The 18,908-nt window shown below is 41.0% G+C and overlaps 1 protein-coding gene across 2 annotated transcripts; it reads right to left on the bottom strand.

Moving 5' to 3' along the window:
- Nucleotides 1-1,190: 1,190 nt before the first annotated feature.
- LOC110778135 (uncharacterized) lies at nucleotides 1,191-4,139 on the bottom strand. Of its 2 annotated transcripts, none has more exons than XM_021982698.2 (5): nucleotides 3,982-4,139; nucleotides 3,716-3,872; nucleotides 2,222-2,374; nucleotides 1,792-1,967; nucleotides 1,191-1,471 (listed from the first exon to the last, which is right to left on the bottom strand). In XM_021982698.2, exons 2-5 carry the CDS (start codon nucleotides 3,854-3,856, stop codon nucleotides 1,315-1,317), a joined length of 627 nt encoding a protein of 208 aa, XP_021838390.1. In that variant the 5' UTR covers nucleotides 3,857-3,872; nucleotides 3,982-4,139; the 3' UTR covers nucleotides 1,191-1,314. The 2 variants fall into 2 exon arrangements, with proteins under 2 accessions (XP_021838390.1, XP_021838388.1); XM_021982696.2 differs by having other exon boundaries at nucleotides 3,716-3,880.
- Between the last annotated feature and the right edge of the window lie 14,769 nt (nucleotides 4,140-18,908).

Raw genomic sequence — 18,908 nt, forward strand, 5'->3', positions numbered from 1 at the left:
TAGAGGATAAGGTAAAAGACACTTGACTCCTCCATTCTGACTCCCTATCTACTTTCTCTCTCCATAATCTTATTTGGATACTAATTTAGGCATCGAAGGCCCCAATTCAAGGAGCCTCTCCCGGAGCCTGGGGTTCACCTTGCAAGCACACAACATCATGGTTAAGATGCAAAGGGCCCAAGACATCGATTCCCAGCAGGAATTATCCTTAACCAAGCTGGTCCAACGTGTCAGTTGGGTAGGGTTATAATAAATTACTTTGATCACTATCGGATTCGGCTACAAATGCTTGTTCATGATCCGGCGTATTCGGATTTGGATTGACCCGATGGGTTGAGAGATTATAAAACGCATAGTATATTTTAATTAAATAGCGTAAATCATAATGAATATAACCGTATCGCAATAACGCATACAAAAATATCACATAATAAAACAGTACCGTGCACAGGTTCAATTCAACCATAAAATAACGTGTAAGTCAAACACAAATCATATTACACCTAACAATAGTAATTATGACATGTTTAGTGTGCTTACAATTAGTCATAATCTCAATTATAACTATAATTATGTCACTTAATCATGAAGATAAGAAAAGTAGAAACAAGACAACAACCAAAGACAAGAACAGATCAATTCTTCTGGAGGATTACCAATGGTTAATTCTCGCTTTAGCTTAGCAATGATCATTGACATCATTACTTTGAATACTCGAAACCGTTTGACCGGCACAAATTTTAATGCATTGTAATTGGCTTATTATTTAATTAGATGGTAGTGGGTATTTTTTTTAATATAGGTAGCGGAATGTGTGTCAAACTTTAATTTTTTAATGTTTTTTTGTAGGGAGTAGGGATGTAGGTGAGTCCTTGGGTAAGTTAGAAATTGATATAATATTACTAAAAGTTTTCACTTTTAGAAACGTTACAAGTAATCTGGGACGGCCTTATAAGGAAAGCGTTTCGAGTATTCCGGGACAGAGGAAGTAATCTTGACCCGAAAGAGGCTCCCCACATAAAGAGTTTGGGAGCTCATAGCACTCCACACACTCTCTTTCAAAGGAGGGACTAAAAGCAACATTTGTGGTTTGGTCTAGTCCGGTCTGAATGTTTTCTGTGAATGTTTTTTGCCTTTTGCTGATATGGTATGATCTAATTTTTTTTTAATCTAATCCAATAAGCAATAAGTACAAGGTAAAGAGAACAAATAGTGGTATTTAGTACAAAGTGCTTTCTTTTATTTTGTAATCTTCTTCATTTTACGCGATGTCAAAAAAAATAAAAAATAAAATAACACGACATAAAAGGATTTTCATACTTCCCCAACATTTTCCTTGAGGAAGTAATCTTCCTTCTCTTTGGGGAGATACTCTAAATTTCCATGTGTGAAGATAGCCTCAACTCTGTCTAGTGATGCTTCAAGACGTCCTGAGTTCATGTTAAACAACGGTTCACCGGTGCCTAGAGCCCTATTATAATGCAAAAGATAAACCAAAGTGGCTATTAGCACAACAAGTTAACCTACATAAAGAAAAGGATTTCTCTTCTCCATTCTATTCAACTTATTTTGTCTGAACTTGTATTATCTAAATTTATCTGAGCTTATTTTATCTTAAAAAATCCTTATATTGTCTGAAATACACTTATTTGTGTGTGAAGATGTATGAATTTATTTATTTATTTTCTAAACTGAACTTATCTGAAGTTATTTTGTCTGAAAAAAGTCAAAATATGTCGAACAGGACAGAACAGAGCCTTACGGTGTAATGCAGAAAAATAATGAACTCACCCAGTAATCTCGGGAAGAACATAATCAGCCCTCCAGCCAAACCGCAAATCCACACCCTCACACAATCCAACTGATGTCTTATTCCGAATTCGAGACACATTATCGCCCCCCAAACACGAAGTAAGCTTCCATTTCCACCCAATAGCACCTAAAGAAAAGTTATGACCAACGCCTACCTGCATAATTCAAAGACTTACTAAACTTTCCTACAGAATCTCAATCACATAAGACTACTGATGCTTAAGGTCTAACAAAAGATGAAAATTTGCATGGAGGAAGGAAATAAAAGCTGCAAATAGATGATGCTTAAAGTCTAACAAAAGATTAAGATCTGCTGAACAGGAGCAGAAGAAAATAAACATGAAGAAAAAATATGCTTAAGATTTATAGAACATTAAAGTATTCTCAGAGGAATTGAAGGAAATTAAACCTGAAGATTAAGGAATTTAGTTAAAGGAATCTTCTTAGTAAGCACGCGCACATCTTGATGTATGGGTTCGTATATGAACTTCCATCTTCTGTCGTGTGACAAAGGCTTTAGTACAAGCTTTGTGTGGAAATCATTGATTGGTGAATTATAGAACTGCATCAAAATGTCAATGCGTTAGCCATGCTCTTTCGGGTGAATCAAAATATTATTTTATGCTAAAGATGAGTGTAAATTCTGATCCAATTTTTTTTTATGGCTCCACCGTTGGCCACCAATGACGTAAACTCGTAGTGTATCTCTATCCAAAACTCTAAATTACTAAATTGAACCATCAAGTTAGCAAATTCTTCAATACTAACTCAACTTCTATGTTTCATTCCACAATACAACTCCAAGAAAAGCATAATTAACCATTCTTTAGAGCTCAAGGAAGGATACAGAGGTAAAACCTATAGAATAGAATTGTTCCTGCTCAAGTGTGGTCGTCTTAGTTAACCATATTTTGTACTGTATAACTCAAGCAAGAGCAGAAGAAAAATTATGATGTCATTATTATTAGCCCTGAGATTTGTTAAAAACCAACCTAGTAGTACAAGATGCATCAATTTATCATTTTGGCATATAATCTCTAATTGTTTACATATCAAGCATAATTTAGGCTCCGTTCTATTTGACTTATTTTGTCTAAACTCATATTATCTGAACTTATTATATCCATTTTTGTCTGAAATAAACTTAATTATGTGTGAAAATGTATGAAAAACCTTATTTTTTTATGAACTTGTATTATCTGAACTTATTTTGTATGAACTAAGTGAAATAAATCGAACAGGGCCTTACACAAATCGAGAATCCATCAACCAACCACTTACTAAATGTTAAGACAAGAACAACAACAATAGCCAGAAATCCAGAATGTTATTCTTCCTTGCACAGAATACCAACAATAATAACAACACAGCTCCAATTACCTTGTTATTGTGATCAAGTGATATTATGAATATTTTTTATATTTTTTTTGGACATAGGAATTACAGTGTAAAGATGATTCCGGTGTTTGTACTATGTTAGGAAAGTTTCATATTGTTAATTGGTTTAGGAGTTCATGTGGTGTAATGGAAGCCTCAACCTGTTGCATAGAGCAATAAGACTGAGCCAAACCAGAATTCGAAACATTCAGCCTCGAAGATTAAATTCCCAAAGGAGACAGTTATTAAACAATCAATCTAAGCACACATTACACATTTCAATGGCAATCAAATTACATTACACAATTCAACATCTTACTACCCAATTATACCCACAACCACAAAATTCATCTTTTTTCATTAGTCATTACCATATCATTCATAACATTCCCATTCAAATACAAATACAAAGAAAACTAAAACATATTCATTGTTTTTCTCATTTGAATACGAAAACATACAATTCAACATGTAAAATTGGTGAATTGAATTGAAATAAATCACACAAAAAAGGGAGTAAAAGTACCTCTAAATTAACACCAAGTCTGAAACCCTCCATTTCTTTGCGGAATTTGACAAACAATTCCGAGGGGACCAAATTTATGTTGTAAAACTCATCCCATGAAGCTGGTTCGTCGCCATTTACAAGACCCGGATTCGTATCCATTTTCAAGTGAACAAACCTGAAATTCTGGGAAATAATTGAGCCATAATTAAATTAACGAACACCCCATTTTGAATAATTGATTGCAATGCGAAGAAATTGAAGCAAAAAAATGTAAAAATGTGCACCTTTTATCACCGATTTTCAGGAAACATGCAGAGGTGGGCACAGAGCATATTCTGGTTGCTGTGACTTGTGTCACCGTGTGTGGAGGTTGGCTTAGCCTGTGAAAGAACCGACCCGATATACTTTGAGAACGAGGAAGTGTTGTTCTATGCTCGGTATATCATTAATTAATGTGTATCGCTATTCGACGTCCGCATACGCTAAAAACACCCGCGGAATCTAATATGAAAGTACGAATTTACCCTTATAAAAAGTCACCCCTCTTCTTCACTTTTCACCTCATGTTTTCACCTCTTGTTTTTACTCTCAAATTTCCGGTATCCCTAAATAATTTTCCGGCGACTTTCCGGCAACAATATTTATTGTCCCCAACACCTCCTTGACCTGCACCTCCATCACCTGCCGCCCAAGCATCACCAATACCTGCCGCCCCAGCAACACCATCACCTGTCGCCCCACCACAACCATCCCTTGGTTGGTGCTCCACCATCAATCTAACACCACCATAACTTTCCCAAGCACCGCCGCACCTCCGTCACCATCATGGACGACGACGTTCCTTCAACGTCGTGGTCGTCGGCCATGATGCACGCTTCGTCGCTGGAGGTATCATTTTTTTTTGTTTTTTTTATAGTAAAGTGCCGCCATCCGTGTGAGGCCCCCACATGGTCCGGGCCGCCATCCGTGTGAGGCCCCCACATGGTCCGGGCCGCCATTCGTGTGAGGCCCCCACATGGTCCGGGCCGCCATCCGTGTGAGGCACCCCTGTTCGAACAAATATAAAAAAAAAAAAGCAAAAACACTACTTTCCGACGAGCAGCCGGCGCCGGTATTGAAGGAGGGGGCATGCTTGACTTCTTAGGCGGCATCGTCTCCGGCACGTTCTGCGCTTTGCTCCTCCCTTGTACGGTGGCGGCGATTTCTGGTGGGTGTCCGTTATACGGCGGCCTTTTTGGAGGAAAGAATAAAGGGGTTCGCAAAAACGGGGAGGGAGGAGGTGGTCCGACAGAGTGTGGTGGTGGTCCGACATAGGGGAGGGAGGAGGTACAGAGGAGGGAGGACGCGTACAGGGGAAGGGCAGAGGTTAAGGACGGTTGAAGGCGACGTGCAGTGTGTGCAGTGGTGGTTGGCGGCAGATGGTGGTGGTGGTCGCCGGCAGAGTGTGGTGGTTCAGTGAAAGGGGAGAGGTAAAATGTGAAAGTTGGGTGAGAGGGGAGGAGGAGGGAGGGGTTAATTTTTATAAAGGTACTAATGTACTTTCACCTTTAAAACGAGGGCGATTTTAGCGAAATAGGACGTCGAATAAAAACCCCCTTAATTAATTCCATCGTATATTAATATTCTGCGTTTTTATTTAGTAATAAATTACGGTATAAAACGAGTAGTTGTGGCCTAAGCCCACGTTGCTGCGCCGAGCTTGGCGTCCTAGCAACAGCACGCGGCCCACGCTAGGGTGCTGCTGCCTTGCTCTGGCCCAAGCGCGCTTGGCGTCCAGCAACAGCACGCGGCCTACGGCTGGGAGCTGCTGTCTTGCTCGGCCCAAGCGTTGCTGCTCCGAGCGGGCTTGCTTGGCGCTGGGCCTGGCGCTTGCGCTGGGCCTTGCGTCTCGCAAGCTCGTTCTTTGAGCATTCACACGTCGCGCTTCCGATTCGTTTTCCGATTCCTAAATTTATTTCCGATTCGAACAAATATTTACGTTTCCGTTAATATTTCCGATTTCGGAAATAGTTTCCTTTTCCGACAATATTTCCGATTCCGGTAATATTTCCAGTTCCGGCAATATTTCCGATTCCGACAATATTTCTATTTCCGATAATATTTTCCGATACGAGCCATGTTTCCGTTTCTGGCAACATCTACGACTTGGATAATATTTATATTTCCGTCATCATCCATATTTCCGTTTCCGGCAATATCATCATTTCCGGAGTATTCTTTATTTTTCCTTTTGACGATTTCAGCTCCAACTGGAACCGAGATCCGTCGTTTCCGAATGATCATAAATGGAGTACTTAATGAATAATATATTCACTTAAATACTTGATCCGTCCACGTACTATTTGTGTGACCCTACGGGTTTAGTCAAGAGTGAGTTGTGGATTAATATTATAATTCCACTTGAACTGAAGCGGCCTCTATCTAGGCATTAAGCTCAATTGATCTCACTGAATTTATTGACTGTTTAATTAATACTGAACCGCATTTATTAGACTTAGCATTGAAGGCATACTTGGACCAAGGGCATTATTTCCTTCAGTCTCCCACTTGTCCTTAGGGACAAGTGTGCATTTCCTAATTCCTTTGTCGCTTGATGCCTGCTTATGAACATAAGGTAAGAGTAGTCATCCTTATTATGTCCAGAGGTATTTCTCGGTTTCAGAGTTCAACTGATCAAATAAACAGATAATCATAGCCTATGATTCATCTGAGCACGACCATGTATTTTTCAGTTTCTAGCTCTCCGAGTGGCCTTGTACAACTTTCAGCATCTCATCCCGATTTGTGGGAGGACAATCCCAATCTTGTGATCTTGAGGTTAGACTTCGTTTGATAGGTGATTACCTGAGCGTTTCCGTTATAGTCTCCTTTTAAGGTACGACGCTTGACAACGTCAAAGTAACCAGTTCTCAAACAAGTAATATCAAATCAGTCAGGTATTGAGGATTAATGTCTAATAATGTAATGAAATTTTCTTGTGACAGATTTTCATATCTTTCAGTAAAGTTTCATAGGTCTTTCCGATACTAATCTTTTCAAGTAAGTATCTATGCAAATGATTGCGACATTGCCATGTCCACATAGTTCAAGAAACAAAACTACTAGTCATCTTGCATTCTAGTCGTCTAGTGTTTTCTATGCGTCCACCTTTATAGAAAACTTCCGATCAGGGACCATTTTCAAATTTTGACATTCAAGTTCACTTGATAGACATTTATTAGTCACAGGACTGATCCTGACAGTCTATCTTGAATATATTGTCAAATTAAAAGGACTCGTCATTTAATACTAAACCAAGATTAAATGGAATATGAAAATACATTTCATATATGATAAATGTTCAACCCCAATGTTTTACAACCATGGGGCTCTAACCCATTTTTAAAACAATTAATGAAAGTCAAAGTTATGCTTGATTTCCAGTGCCACAATGTGAGTGTTGTTTCTCACTTGTTGCATAGGTTTAGTTATCATGCTTTGCCAATCTTAATATCCTTTTCATCGAATGTTCTTCGAGATAGGATGATAAGATCTCTTGAGTATGTTTATTTTGTGATCTAGTCTTTCTTGCTACAATAGTGGTTCTACGCATTTTGCAATGAAGAACCATCAAGTCAGAAGACATGTGTGATAGGTTATGATACATATGACAAAACATAAATCATGCGGAAAAACCTTAATGCCAGGAAACATATTATTTACACATAATCATTTAGCATAGAATAGATGCATACACTTTGTAGCGTGCCCTCCCTAGCTGCGCCCGAACCGAACAAGAACAAGTCTTTAGGACTCCAAGTGTCATCCCTCCGTAGATAGTCCACAGCACGTCCGGATCCGCCTTAAGCTTGACCAACTAGAATCGCCCTTAAGGTAGCTTAGGAATTTCGGCTATAATGGTGCAAGTGTATGGCTGATTTTTCTTCAAAATCTTACCTTTAGAATACTTCAATTGTATCTATAAATTATGACCCTAGGCACCTATTTATAGAGGTATGGAAAAGGAACTGGAATCCTACTAGGATACGAATTAATTAAACTAGAATCCTAGTAGAACTCTGATTAATTAATTTATCCTTTTAGGATTAGGAATTTAACCATATATCGAACCCTGATAGCTTTAGGATTCGTGTATGAACACAAACACACACACGCACGCACAGCAGCCCACGACGGGCGCCAGGCGCGCGCGCGCAGCCCGCGAGCACTCGCAGCCCATTGCCACGAGGCCCACACGCTACCTCAGCCTTGGCGCGCGCTGGGCCTGCCTTGCGGTGGGCCTGGCGCAGACTTGGCTGGTGCGTTGTGGCGCGCTGGCTTGCTGGGCGATGGCCCGGCTTCGTGCTGGGCCTTCGTCTGGCAGGCCTCGTCCGATGCTAATTCGTACGATACGCTTCCGATTAAATTCCCGATTCCGGAATTTATTTCCGATACGAACAGTATTTAATATTTCCGATTCCGGAATTAATTTCCATTTCGAACAAATATTTAATATTTCCGTTTCCGGAATTATTTTCCGATTCCGATAATATTTCCGATTCTGACAATATTTCCGTTTCCGGCAATATTTCCGATTCCGGTAATATTTCCATTTCCGATAATATTTTCCGATACGTACCATGTTTCCGTTTCCGGCAACATCTACGACTTGGATAATATTTATATTTCCGTTTCCGGTAATATCATCGTTTCCGGAGTATTCATTTCTTGCTTGTGACGATCTCAGCTCCCACTGAAACCAAGATCCGTCGATTCCGAATATCCATAGAGGGAGTATTTAATGCCATTAAATACTTGATCCGTTTACGTACTATTTGTGTGACCCTACGGGTTCAGTCAAGAGTAAGTTGTGGATTAATATCATTAATTCCACTTGAACTGAAGCGGCCTCTAGCTAGGCATTCAGCTCACTTGATCTCACTGAATTATTAACTTGTTAATTAATACTGAACCGCATTTATTAGACTTAACATTGAATGCATACTTGGACCAAGGGCATTATTTCCTTCAATGTGATCCACCCAAGTTCAGTGAAGAACTCTTTAATGTAAACAACCATGTTTTATTGCTTCTTTAGGCAATAAGTACTTTTACTTCAATTGTGTAGGTTGCTAGTGATGCTTTATTTGGATTTTACTTATCCAAGCAGTTCACATATATGTGGATGACTTTCCATCTGTATCTTAGAACATAGAAATTAATATTTTAATTTTCCCAGGCAACAACTCATGGTCTTTAATCCATGTTGCCATTTCAAAACACGATGCTCTATAGCTCATCCTTGCCAATGGTTAACTCCAAAGGGATCTTGCTTGATCCTTTTCTAGTGTTTATGCGTGTAGCATCAATATTAGCATATCTTCATTTCCTTGAATCAAGAACTAATCCTATGTATCTTTTCTAATACCATAAGTTTTTCTTGATCTCAATCTAGTTAATCTTTACTTAGACCAATAGAGATTGGTATATGTTCGTTATGCCTAAAGCTATACGATACATTTTTGGCGATCCTTATATTATATCATACATGATAAATTCTTTTGCAGAATAATTCTCAATTGAATTCTATTCATGTAACTTTAGCTCATCTAGTTTCAGTAGATACTAATTCTAGCTAAATTCTTTGACATATAATATAGGTTAAGAATCTCATTTAGATCCTTTGATGGTCAACTTAGTAAATGCTTATACATAGTTCAAACATTCTTTACTTAGATTTATTCATATGGGACGAATACCTCCAATGGAGCCTTTCGTGTTTGATTTAGTAAATGCCATTACTTAATCTAAAACAATATTATAATATCTTTGGAAATAGATCTTAATACCCAGTATGCACTAAGTTTCTCCTTGGTCCATCATTGATGAATGATTTCAAATCTAAGTCATTAACATTTGAATGTTATTTTACAATAGAGAGATATGTGTGTGATACACATAGGACCAATTAAGTTTTAAGTACTCCCACTAAAATTCTTATATATCTATAATAATCATGTACATTTTATGAAACTAAAATACTTATTAGCTTCACTAAAATACAGTTCCAATTCCCAGTTGCTTTCATAAATCAATACCCGAATTTCATTAGCTAGAATTCATTTTAAGCATTATTTGGATACACAAATCCTATGACATACCATGTACATAGTTTCTTCCAACATTTGATTGAGGAATTCGTTTTGTCATCCAATTGTCATATGTACCAATATGCAATCATTCACTACAAGAAAACTATACAAATTTAGACGGAATTGCTTCGACGCTACGGGAGAGGGTCGCAAAACTTTGGGAGGCGCAAATTTACATTTTACATATTTCGACGCTTCCAGTGGCCAAAATATATAGGGACGAAATAAAGCGTCACTATAGTGGAAAATGAACACGTGTCGTACAACTGAAAATCTATTTCACCGCTAACCTAAACCTTTTAGCCTAAAAACATTCTAAAATCCCGCTCTACACCAACTCCCAGTCTCCCACCCACCTCCCACGAATTCCTTTAACGGTTGGAATTCAATGGCGTGGAAAGAGGAGGGAGAGGAAAGAGAAACACTGGCGTGGTTACCAGATCTTCTTCAACCCGACCTTCAACCGCAATCCTTCACCGCGTATCCTGATTCTCGCCGCCTCTCTTTCACGAACCCTAGGTACCAATTCATCCTCGCAATTTTCAATTCATTGATATCCCCAATTTTTCAAATTGTTTTCTACAAATAGCAACCTATGTGAATGCTGCAATTAATCAGAAGCCTTGACGTATTCTCGGAGGATTCGTTGGTCACTCCTCACCTTTGCTTTGATAATTTAGTTGGATAAATTTCACCAGCTTTGTGGGTTTGGGATGATGTCGTGGATGAGCTCCCAGTTGCTGGACAAAATGGAGAACTCTTAGGTATTGTTTTTATTAACTTCTGAATTTTCTGCACTCTACAGTTTTCTGCAGATTCATAAAGCAATTACTCAGATCTATAGTGTCTTTGGTGTGGCTAAATGTGATTTCGCCCTTCCAATCTTCTCCCGCCTCTTTAAAAAACTTGCTTACCTCTGTATTGACTACCTGTTTTAGTTTGTATTATCATTAGCATTGATTTTCTGATACTCTAAAGCCTCTCGAGTGTTCTGATCATGCGTTGTTTCAAAGGTGTTTTGGCAATTAGGTGTTGTCACTAGCGTAACATGCTTTTTTTTATTTGACATATCTTAGCTGCCCCCGTGATTTCCATTGCTGATAGGATGATCTTGTCCTTAGGAAACTAAACTAAATCTTTAGAAGCCTGAAAGTAGAAAAGTTATAGCGGTTTGTTCACTTGTTTGGGTGCTAAGACGTTCCTTTAAATGCAGGGGAAACATACATTTCGTTCAACAAACAGACAGGGCTAACTAAATGGAGCAGATTCAGCTTGGTGTTCCAATATTTGGACAAATAAAAGATGAGACAGCCCCTCAACATCAAAAGAGTAAGAATGAGATTTAATAGTTGCAGACATTTTCTTACTAAGTAGCAGTCCCGAACTCTGCTAAATTCATCAAACCTATGTTTATGGGGGCATTTCTGTCAATATCTGCAGCTAATATCGATGGCGACTGCCGTCTCCAGGCTTCAAAGACAAGTTTATGGCTGGTATATATCCTAGTTAATGTTGATACTCTTCTCTAAATTAGGCTATATATTGTGCTATATACTATATTTCTATAAATTGTTTATTTGTCTACTTGATGTGTACTTCTCTTAGCGGTAATGTGAACTTTGTATTTACGTTGTCTTGTGCATTTGTGACTATGTCCTACATTCTCTTGTTTATAAGAAATTCAACAGAAAATGGTGAGAATGAACAATCATGTATAATTTAGTTCTCTTTTTGCTCTTGTTTGAGCATATTTTACGTGACATAAACAATTTGACAATATTAAGGGAGTTATCATTTGTATAATATAACATTATAAAAATCATAATCCATATATTTATTTTATTATTCTTACAAAAATAATAATTATAGATGTCAAAATATATAGAATATCAATTAACCTACTAAAAATTTCAGGTACTTACAAAACTAGTTCTACCAAACAGATAATATAAACAACTACTTTATCAGTTTCAGCACCATAATAATAATAATAATAATAATAATAATAATAATAATAATAATAATAATCTCGAAAATTCTCTCGAAAGGGGCGACTAGGGTTCTGGCCATTTAGGGCAGGTTCGACGTGTGTTTCCGGTGGATTTTCCGGCGTTGTTAGGTGTGGTGACGTATTCTCAGCGGCGGGTCTGGGCTAAGCCGGGTTCAAGTGGTGGTTTCATGTGGTTTTTCAGGCAGTTAACTCGACGTTTGGGTGCAGTTTTGGTGTAATTTCTGGTGTGTTTTCTGGTGTTTCTGGTGCAGTTTTCCGGCGTCGATGGTTGTAGCGTTTTTCAGGCGGTATTTCAGGTTGGTCACAGGCGGTTATTCCGGTTTTTAAGTGCGGTTTCCGGTAGTTTTGGGGGAAGTATTTGGTCAGTTTTCTCGGCGTTACTGGGTGACCTTTCAGGCGTTTTCCCGGTGGTTCAACCGACGGCGTTAGACGGCTTAATTGAGTCTATTTCGGGGAGGTTTAAGTCGAATTTTTTGGGTGGCTGTTGATCAGTTTCCGGCGGTGTGGGTGTTGTATGATTGTTGCAGGCAATGTTCGTTTTCCGGCAGGGGTTGTGGCGTAGAGTCAGTGGCGACGTGGGTTGTTGGTGTTGGTGTTGGTGTTAAGTGTTCGTGTGTGGTGTTGGCCGTGGCGAGGTGGTGTTGCGGTTGTGTTGCTGGCTTCGTTGTGGGTACAGTGTTGTTGTGGTATTGTTGTTGAAATTGTTTGGTCTTTTTCCCGGTTTTGTCCTATTTTGTTTGGTGTGCTGCTGTGATTGTTTCATGAACAATTATATTCATTGACTTCTACTGCATGCAACGATAGCATATTTCTTTGTGTTTGTTGTTGGTGCATTGTTGTTGCTTTGTGGCCGTTCTGGTTGTGCTACCACGGGCTACTATAATGCCTAATGGTGTGGTGCGTTTTCACTGTCCGTGGGTCTTAGTGGGTGTCAAGACTGTGGTGAAAATGAGCTTACTAAGAGCTCTTTGATCACTCATCTTCGTGATCGTCATTGTAAGGGTGATGCTCAAGCGGTCACACGACACTCTCTAACCATTGACTTGGCTATTTTTTCTGAAGCTGAGTTGACCTTCCGTCGTATGGAGATTTGGCTTTGTGGGGATTGTTTTAAGACGCATGCTTTACGTGCTAAATGTCGTCATGGTTCTGATTTTGTGGCCCCGCCTATTGTTGAGGATGGTGTTGTTCAGTTCGTGCTCTACGGTTTTTCTAAACCGTCTCTTGCTTCTGATGTTCGAATGGATACGGCGGTGCAAGAACAGGATTGTGGTTTTACCGTCACTCTTCTTGATAGATTGTTTTCTAAACGGCTTTGCACAGTGAAATCCATCCCTCCTAAATGTCGTTTGGGTTTTTCCCGGGTTTTGAGAGGCGCGCTAGATAGGGTTATTTGCAGGCCTGAGGATGTCTCTAATTGGGTTAAACTTCTCGTGTTGCCTCTATGTATCCTTAAAACCTTTAGTCCGAGAAGTAATCGTGAGTGCTCGTCTGCAGTAAGGCGACAACGACAGGAGGAGAGCATTGTTAATGCTATTCGTAGTTGGAGTGAGCCGGGTGGTGATATGCTTCTTTTGCGGGAAGCTTTGGCATCTGGATCCCCTACTTCGATGGACGCTGTTGAGGGTCTTGATTTAGCAGAGCGTAATATCAAGCAGTGTCGTAGGAAGATTGGTGATGGTCATTACACTGCTGCAGTTCGTGTTCTTTCTTCTTCTGGAGTTGCGCCTTATAATGAGGCAACTCTTGCGGTTTTGCAGCCGAAACACCCTTCGTTTCCAGCTCCGTCCTTGCCTGATATTCATGTTGATGATCATCAGCTCATGGCTACTTCTGCTGTTGTTTTGGACCGGATTAGGAGTTTTCCACGTGGCACATCTTGTGGGAGGGACGGTTTACGAGCTCAGCACCTTATGGATTGCTTGAGTGGGGCTGCTGTGGATGTTTCTGATGAGTTAGTTGACTCCATTTCTGGGGTGGTTAATCTATTTTTAGCTGGGAAATGCCCTATGGGTTTGGGTGAGTATGTTGCTAGTGCTCCCCTCACCCCTCTCGTCAAGCCCAGTGGTGGTATTCGTCCTATTGTTGTTGGTACTGTTTGGCGACGCCTGGTTTCGAAGGTTGGTGTTGTTATGGTTGGTCCGTCTTTGGGAAGTTATTTTGATGGTCTTCAATTTGGTGTTGGGGTCTCTGCGGGTGGTGAGGCAATTCTTCATGCTGTGAACAGGTTGATTGAGGATCGGGGTTCTGATGTGGGTCTTTCGATGTTGCTGGTGGATTTTCAAAATGCCTTCAATTTAGTTGATCGAGCGGCCATGTTGTGTGAAGTTCGTCTTCGTTGTCCGGGCATTTCGCGGTGGGTTGAATTCTGCTACTCTACCCCAGCCAGATTGTATTATGGGGAGCATACGTTATGGTCGTCTCAGGGTGTGCAGCAGGGTGATCCCCTTGATCCTCTGCTCTTTGCTTTGGTTTTACAACCCCTGGTTTGTAAAATCAGGGACGCGTTTGATGTATGTCTTCAGGCATGGTATTTGGATGACGGCACTATTATTGGTGATACCTTGGTGGTGGGGAAGGTTTTGCAGCTGATTATGGAGGACGGGCCTTGTCTCGGGTTACATCTTAATGTGGAGAAGACCGAGGTTTTTGATATATGCGTTTTATATAGAGTTTTTACCCCCGTCCCTTAGTACTTTTATGTATCAAACGTGCTCTTAGGAGCCGTTTCTAGTACTAATGTGTGCTATTGAGTGTGCCTTGAGTTTCAGGTTTGATTATGAGAAATTGGTCGTTTTAGACCCGTTTCATTGTTGATCAAGGCCACTAGATGAGTCCGAGAAGTTCGGGACTTCCATCGTCGACTTTCGGGAGCCTTAGATGCTTATGGTTGAGCCCCGGGAGTTAGACTTGGCGATACGGGCGAGATACATTGAAGATTGCAAATCGCCCTGGAAGCTGAGGGCGAAATGCAACCATCGGGCGGAATTATAAGCAAGCCAAGTTCATCAACGCGCGCCCGATCGGGCGCAGCTCGCCCGATCCGGATCGGGCGGTCAATCTGGAGGCTTTGTGGAGATTTCGCAATCCGCCCGATCGGGCGGATTTTGGACCGATCGGGCCGACTATCGAGTGATTCGCCCGATCGGGCGAAGCGTCGCCCGATCGGGCGACGCCAACCTACAGCAGTTTTTCGCGTTTTTACTTCCGTTTTTAGGCCTTATTTTGGCAAAACTATTTAAGCAAACTTGTTTTATTTTTTAGGGACATCTTATTTTCCAGCACTAAACCCTTAGTTTATTTTTCTAAGTTTTATTTCCTCTCTACATTAATTCAAACACTTAGTTCGATTGATATAAAAATACAAGCTTTCAATTTCCATTGTTGGAGAATTAGGTATTGCTTCTTACTTTAATTTATTCTATTGCTTTGATCATGTTTTCCATTATGTTAATCGCTTTGTTATTAGTTATCATGAGTGAGTAGTTTAATTTCTAGGGTTTAGGGGATCCATGAATGCATGATTGGGATTATATGTGGACTTGATTATTTGATTGATTGATTATAATTTCTATAGCTTATTATCATTGCTCGTCAATTCTGTTCGGCCGGACTATTTTGATTTGAGTTTGATTTACCTTAGATTATGCGCCGAGAGGTATAAATCTGATGTTTTTGGTCTGTGGCTATTAGATAGGAATTATTTCTAGTACGTAGCGAGAGCCCGCTAGTTGTTCTATCCTAAGGAATTCATAAGATTCGAGAGATGCATGTTTTCCTAGTTATGATTGTTAATTAATTGATATTGTCCGTTGTCCGATCCCGGTCTGCATTTGTGGTGAACCGCTGCCCTAGATTCCCTTAATATTGTTATATTCCAGTTTGATTATTTGCCTTAGCTTAATATACAAACCAATCCAATTCTTTGTTACCAGTAGTCTAGATTAGTTAATTAATAGTAGAAAGAACATTGTTTCCCTGTGGATACGATCCCTGCTTCCCTTGCTATATTTTTAGTTGGTGAACGTTAGGTTTATCTTTGATAGGAGTGCGATTTAGCCTGTCAGTTTTCTGGCCTACTGAGGACCCTCGTAGCAGGCTTGTGGGAGTGTTTCCCCCTGATATTGCTCGTCCTTTGCATGGTGTTAAGTTGCTTGGTGGTCCCGCTAGTTCCAATCCTGTTTTTAGTGGTGAGCTTGTGATGCAGAGGGTAATCAGGACCATTGGGCTTATGGATAAGGTTGCTCAGCTTGATGATCCTCAGTGTGAGTTGTTGTTGCTTAGGGCATGTACCAGAGTTTCTAAACTCTACTTTGCTTTGCGTACTTGTCCTCCTGGTATTTTTGAGGCTGCGCAACGCACTTTCGATGAGGCTCTTAGATCTTCTTTGGAGCGTATTGTTACTGCTTCGGGGCCTGGCTTTGGCGATTGGCAGTGGCGACTTGCTACCTTACCTTTTTCTTTTGGCGGATTTGGTGTTTATTCCGCGGGTGATGTTCGGCATTATGCTTTTCTTGCCTCTAGGTTGCAGTCTTTGGGTTTGCAGACACATCTTCTACGGCATGCTGATATTGTTGGTCCTGGTCGGGCATTTGAAGATGTGTTGAGTCTATTTAGTGGAACGGTGGAGTATGACATTCTGAGTAACCCTAGTGAGGTCGCTGCCCCAAAACTTATGAAGAAATTGGCAGATATATATTTCACAAAGGTTACTCCAACTGCAGAATCCACCTTCCTTTATCGTCTCGGCAGTTGGCGTTGTGGAAATCGCAGCAGGGAGATCACACCTCTGCTTGGCTTCGTGCGGTCCCCATATCAGGTTTGGGACAGACGATGAATGCTAAGGCTTATCGATGTGTGTTGTGTTACCGGTTGGGGGTTCCTTTGTTCTCTGTTACGGTGCCATGTTCTGCTTGCTCCAGGGTTTTTGCGGGAGACATCTTTGGTGATCATGTGGTGTCATGTGTTGGCATCGTGGGTATTAAACATCGGCATAATGTGGTTCGGGATACCCTTGTTGATGTTTGTTATCGGTCTGGGATCTCGGCGCGGAAAGAGGTTGATATTGGTCTCTCTGGGGGGAACGATGGAGCTCTCCGACCAGCAGACGTGTTGCTCTACTCTTGGGATCGGGGCTGTGATGTGTGTGTCGACTTGACGGGATCTTCTCCTCTGACACAGTCTGGGTTGTCTGGCTTTGCCCCAGGCCGGGTTGTGACTGATGCGGCTGTTCGGAAGCGGGCCAAGTACGAAGCACGTTGCAGGGCCATTGGTTATGGATTTCTTCCATTCTCTTTCTCTTCTTTGGGCGAGCTGGATAAGGATGCTGTGGCGTTGTTGAAGCGGATTCATAAGTTTTTCTAGGACACAAGACATTAGGGCTCGTGCTGCTGCTCATATTTTCACCAGGATAGGTTTTGCTATAGCTAGAGGAGTGGGGGCCCAGATTGTATCTCGGTTGCCCACTAATCATTTGTAAAATGTTTGACTTTGTTAGCATTTGATATAATAATAATAATAATAATAATAATAATAATAATAATAATAATAATAATAATAATAATTTTCTCTCTACTAGGGTGATTAGGGCACGATGGTGTTCCACGACAACTTCACCGGCGACAGCTAGTTTTTCTCGGCGGTTCAGGCGGTGGTTCCTCGGCAGTTTATCGGCGTTCAGCGGTCCCACGGAGGTTATTGGTGCAAGTTTTTGGTGCAGTTTCTCGGTGAAGTTTTTCTTGCAATTCCGGTCTGTTTCAGGTACGTTTCTCAAGCGTAACATAGGGGTTCAAGCGAAGGTTTAGGTGGCGCAGGTCCCGACGGTAAAAAGGGTTGTTCAGTTCCGGCAACAGGGATACTAGATTCCAGCGAGTTTGAAGGCAATTCGAGAGGGCGAGAGAAGTTTATTGTTGGGTGTGAAATTGCGAATTGGTTGCAGGTATCGAAATTCAGTTTGCAAATTCAGGTACAACGACGGTTCGTCGATCTCCGGGAGTCTCACATTCGTGTTCAGGGGGTAAGAGCTTCATTTATCGGCGTGAAACTGTCTGAAATTTTGGTGTACAAGGGCCTTCGAATGTCGCAGTTTTTGTGAGTTTCTGCTGGCTAATTACTTGCAATTTCGCAAGCAACAACAAGGGTGATTGAGTGTTGATCTTGGGGTTGTGCCCACATTTTGTTGTTGATCGGTTTGCTGGCTTTGTGGTGGCTTTGTGTTCGTCGGTTCTGTGGCAGTGTGGTGTGAGCGTGTGGGTGCAGTTTTTGGTGCTTGAGGTTTGTTTTGTCTTGTTGCCTATTTTGTCCTATTGTGTTGTTGTGTTGGCACACTACTTCTTTTGGCCGACATCCTTGGAAGAGTTTCTAGTTTCGTGAGCAGTAGGGGTGTGAATTGGGCTATATTTTCTGGTTATTTGTTCGAAGACAAGTAGTTGACAAGCAACAGGTATTCCGGCGTGGTGGTATTGGCGTAGTTTTGGGCTGTTTCTGTGCGATCATCAGGCGGTTTGGTGTTTAGTGTGGTGGTTATTGCGTGGTGGTCAGTGTCAGTTTTCGGCAGTTTGGAAGTTTCGGTGAGTTCCGTTTCAGATTCTGTGCGGTTGAAGTGCTTTGATATGGCGGCTTCTGTGGAGAAGTTTCATTGCCCTTTTGTGGGTCTTAGCGGGTGCCAGGATGGAGGTGGGCGTGGTTTGGTGAGGAGTTCTCTGATCACTCACTTACGGGATCGTCACTGTTGCTTTGGTGTGCGGGATGCTACCCGTCATTCCCTTACTACCAATTTGCAGGTTTTTACTTCGGCTGAGGTGACCTTTCGTCGTATGGGAATTTGGCTATGTGGAGATTGTTACAAGACTCATACTCATCGTACTAGGTGTCGACATGGCAGTGGTTCTAGTACTGTTTTTGTGGACCCTCCTGATTCTGGGGATGGTATTCCCCGTTTTATTCTCTATGGTATTCAAAAACCCCTAGCTCCTACTTCCGAGCTGCCTTCTTCTGATGCGCCTCGGGAACATCATTTTTCTTTTGATGTTGCTCTTCTAGACTCTTTGTTGTCTAAGCGGTTGCGTTC

This window comes from Spinacia oleracea, chromosome 2 (genome assembly GCF_020520425.1).
Source record: "Spinacia oleracea cultivar Varoflay chromosome 2, BTI_SOV_V1, whole genome shotgun sequence".
Taxonomy (NCBI): domain Eukaryota; kingdom Viridiplantae; phylum Streptophyta; class Magnoliopsida; order Caryophyllales; family Amaranthaceae; genus Spinacia; species Spinacia oleracea.

Excerpts from the sequence above, each read along its gene's own strand:
- LOC110778135 (XM_021982698.2), bottom strand. The coding sequence starts at position 3,856 with ATGGATACGAATCCGGGTCTTGTAAATGGCGACGAACCAGCTTCATGG. Across the intron at positions 2,375-3,715 it reads GACTTGGTGTTAATTTAGAG|TTCTATAATTCACCAATCAA; the intron begins GTACTTTTACTC and ends ATTTTGATGCAG. Across the intron at positions 1,968-2,221 it reads CTAAATTCCTTAATCTTCAG|GTAGGCGTTGGTCATAACTT; the intron begins GTTTAATTTCCT and ends TGAATTATGCAG.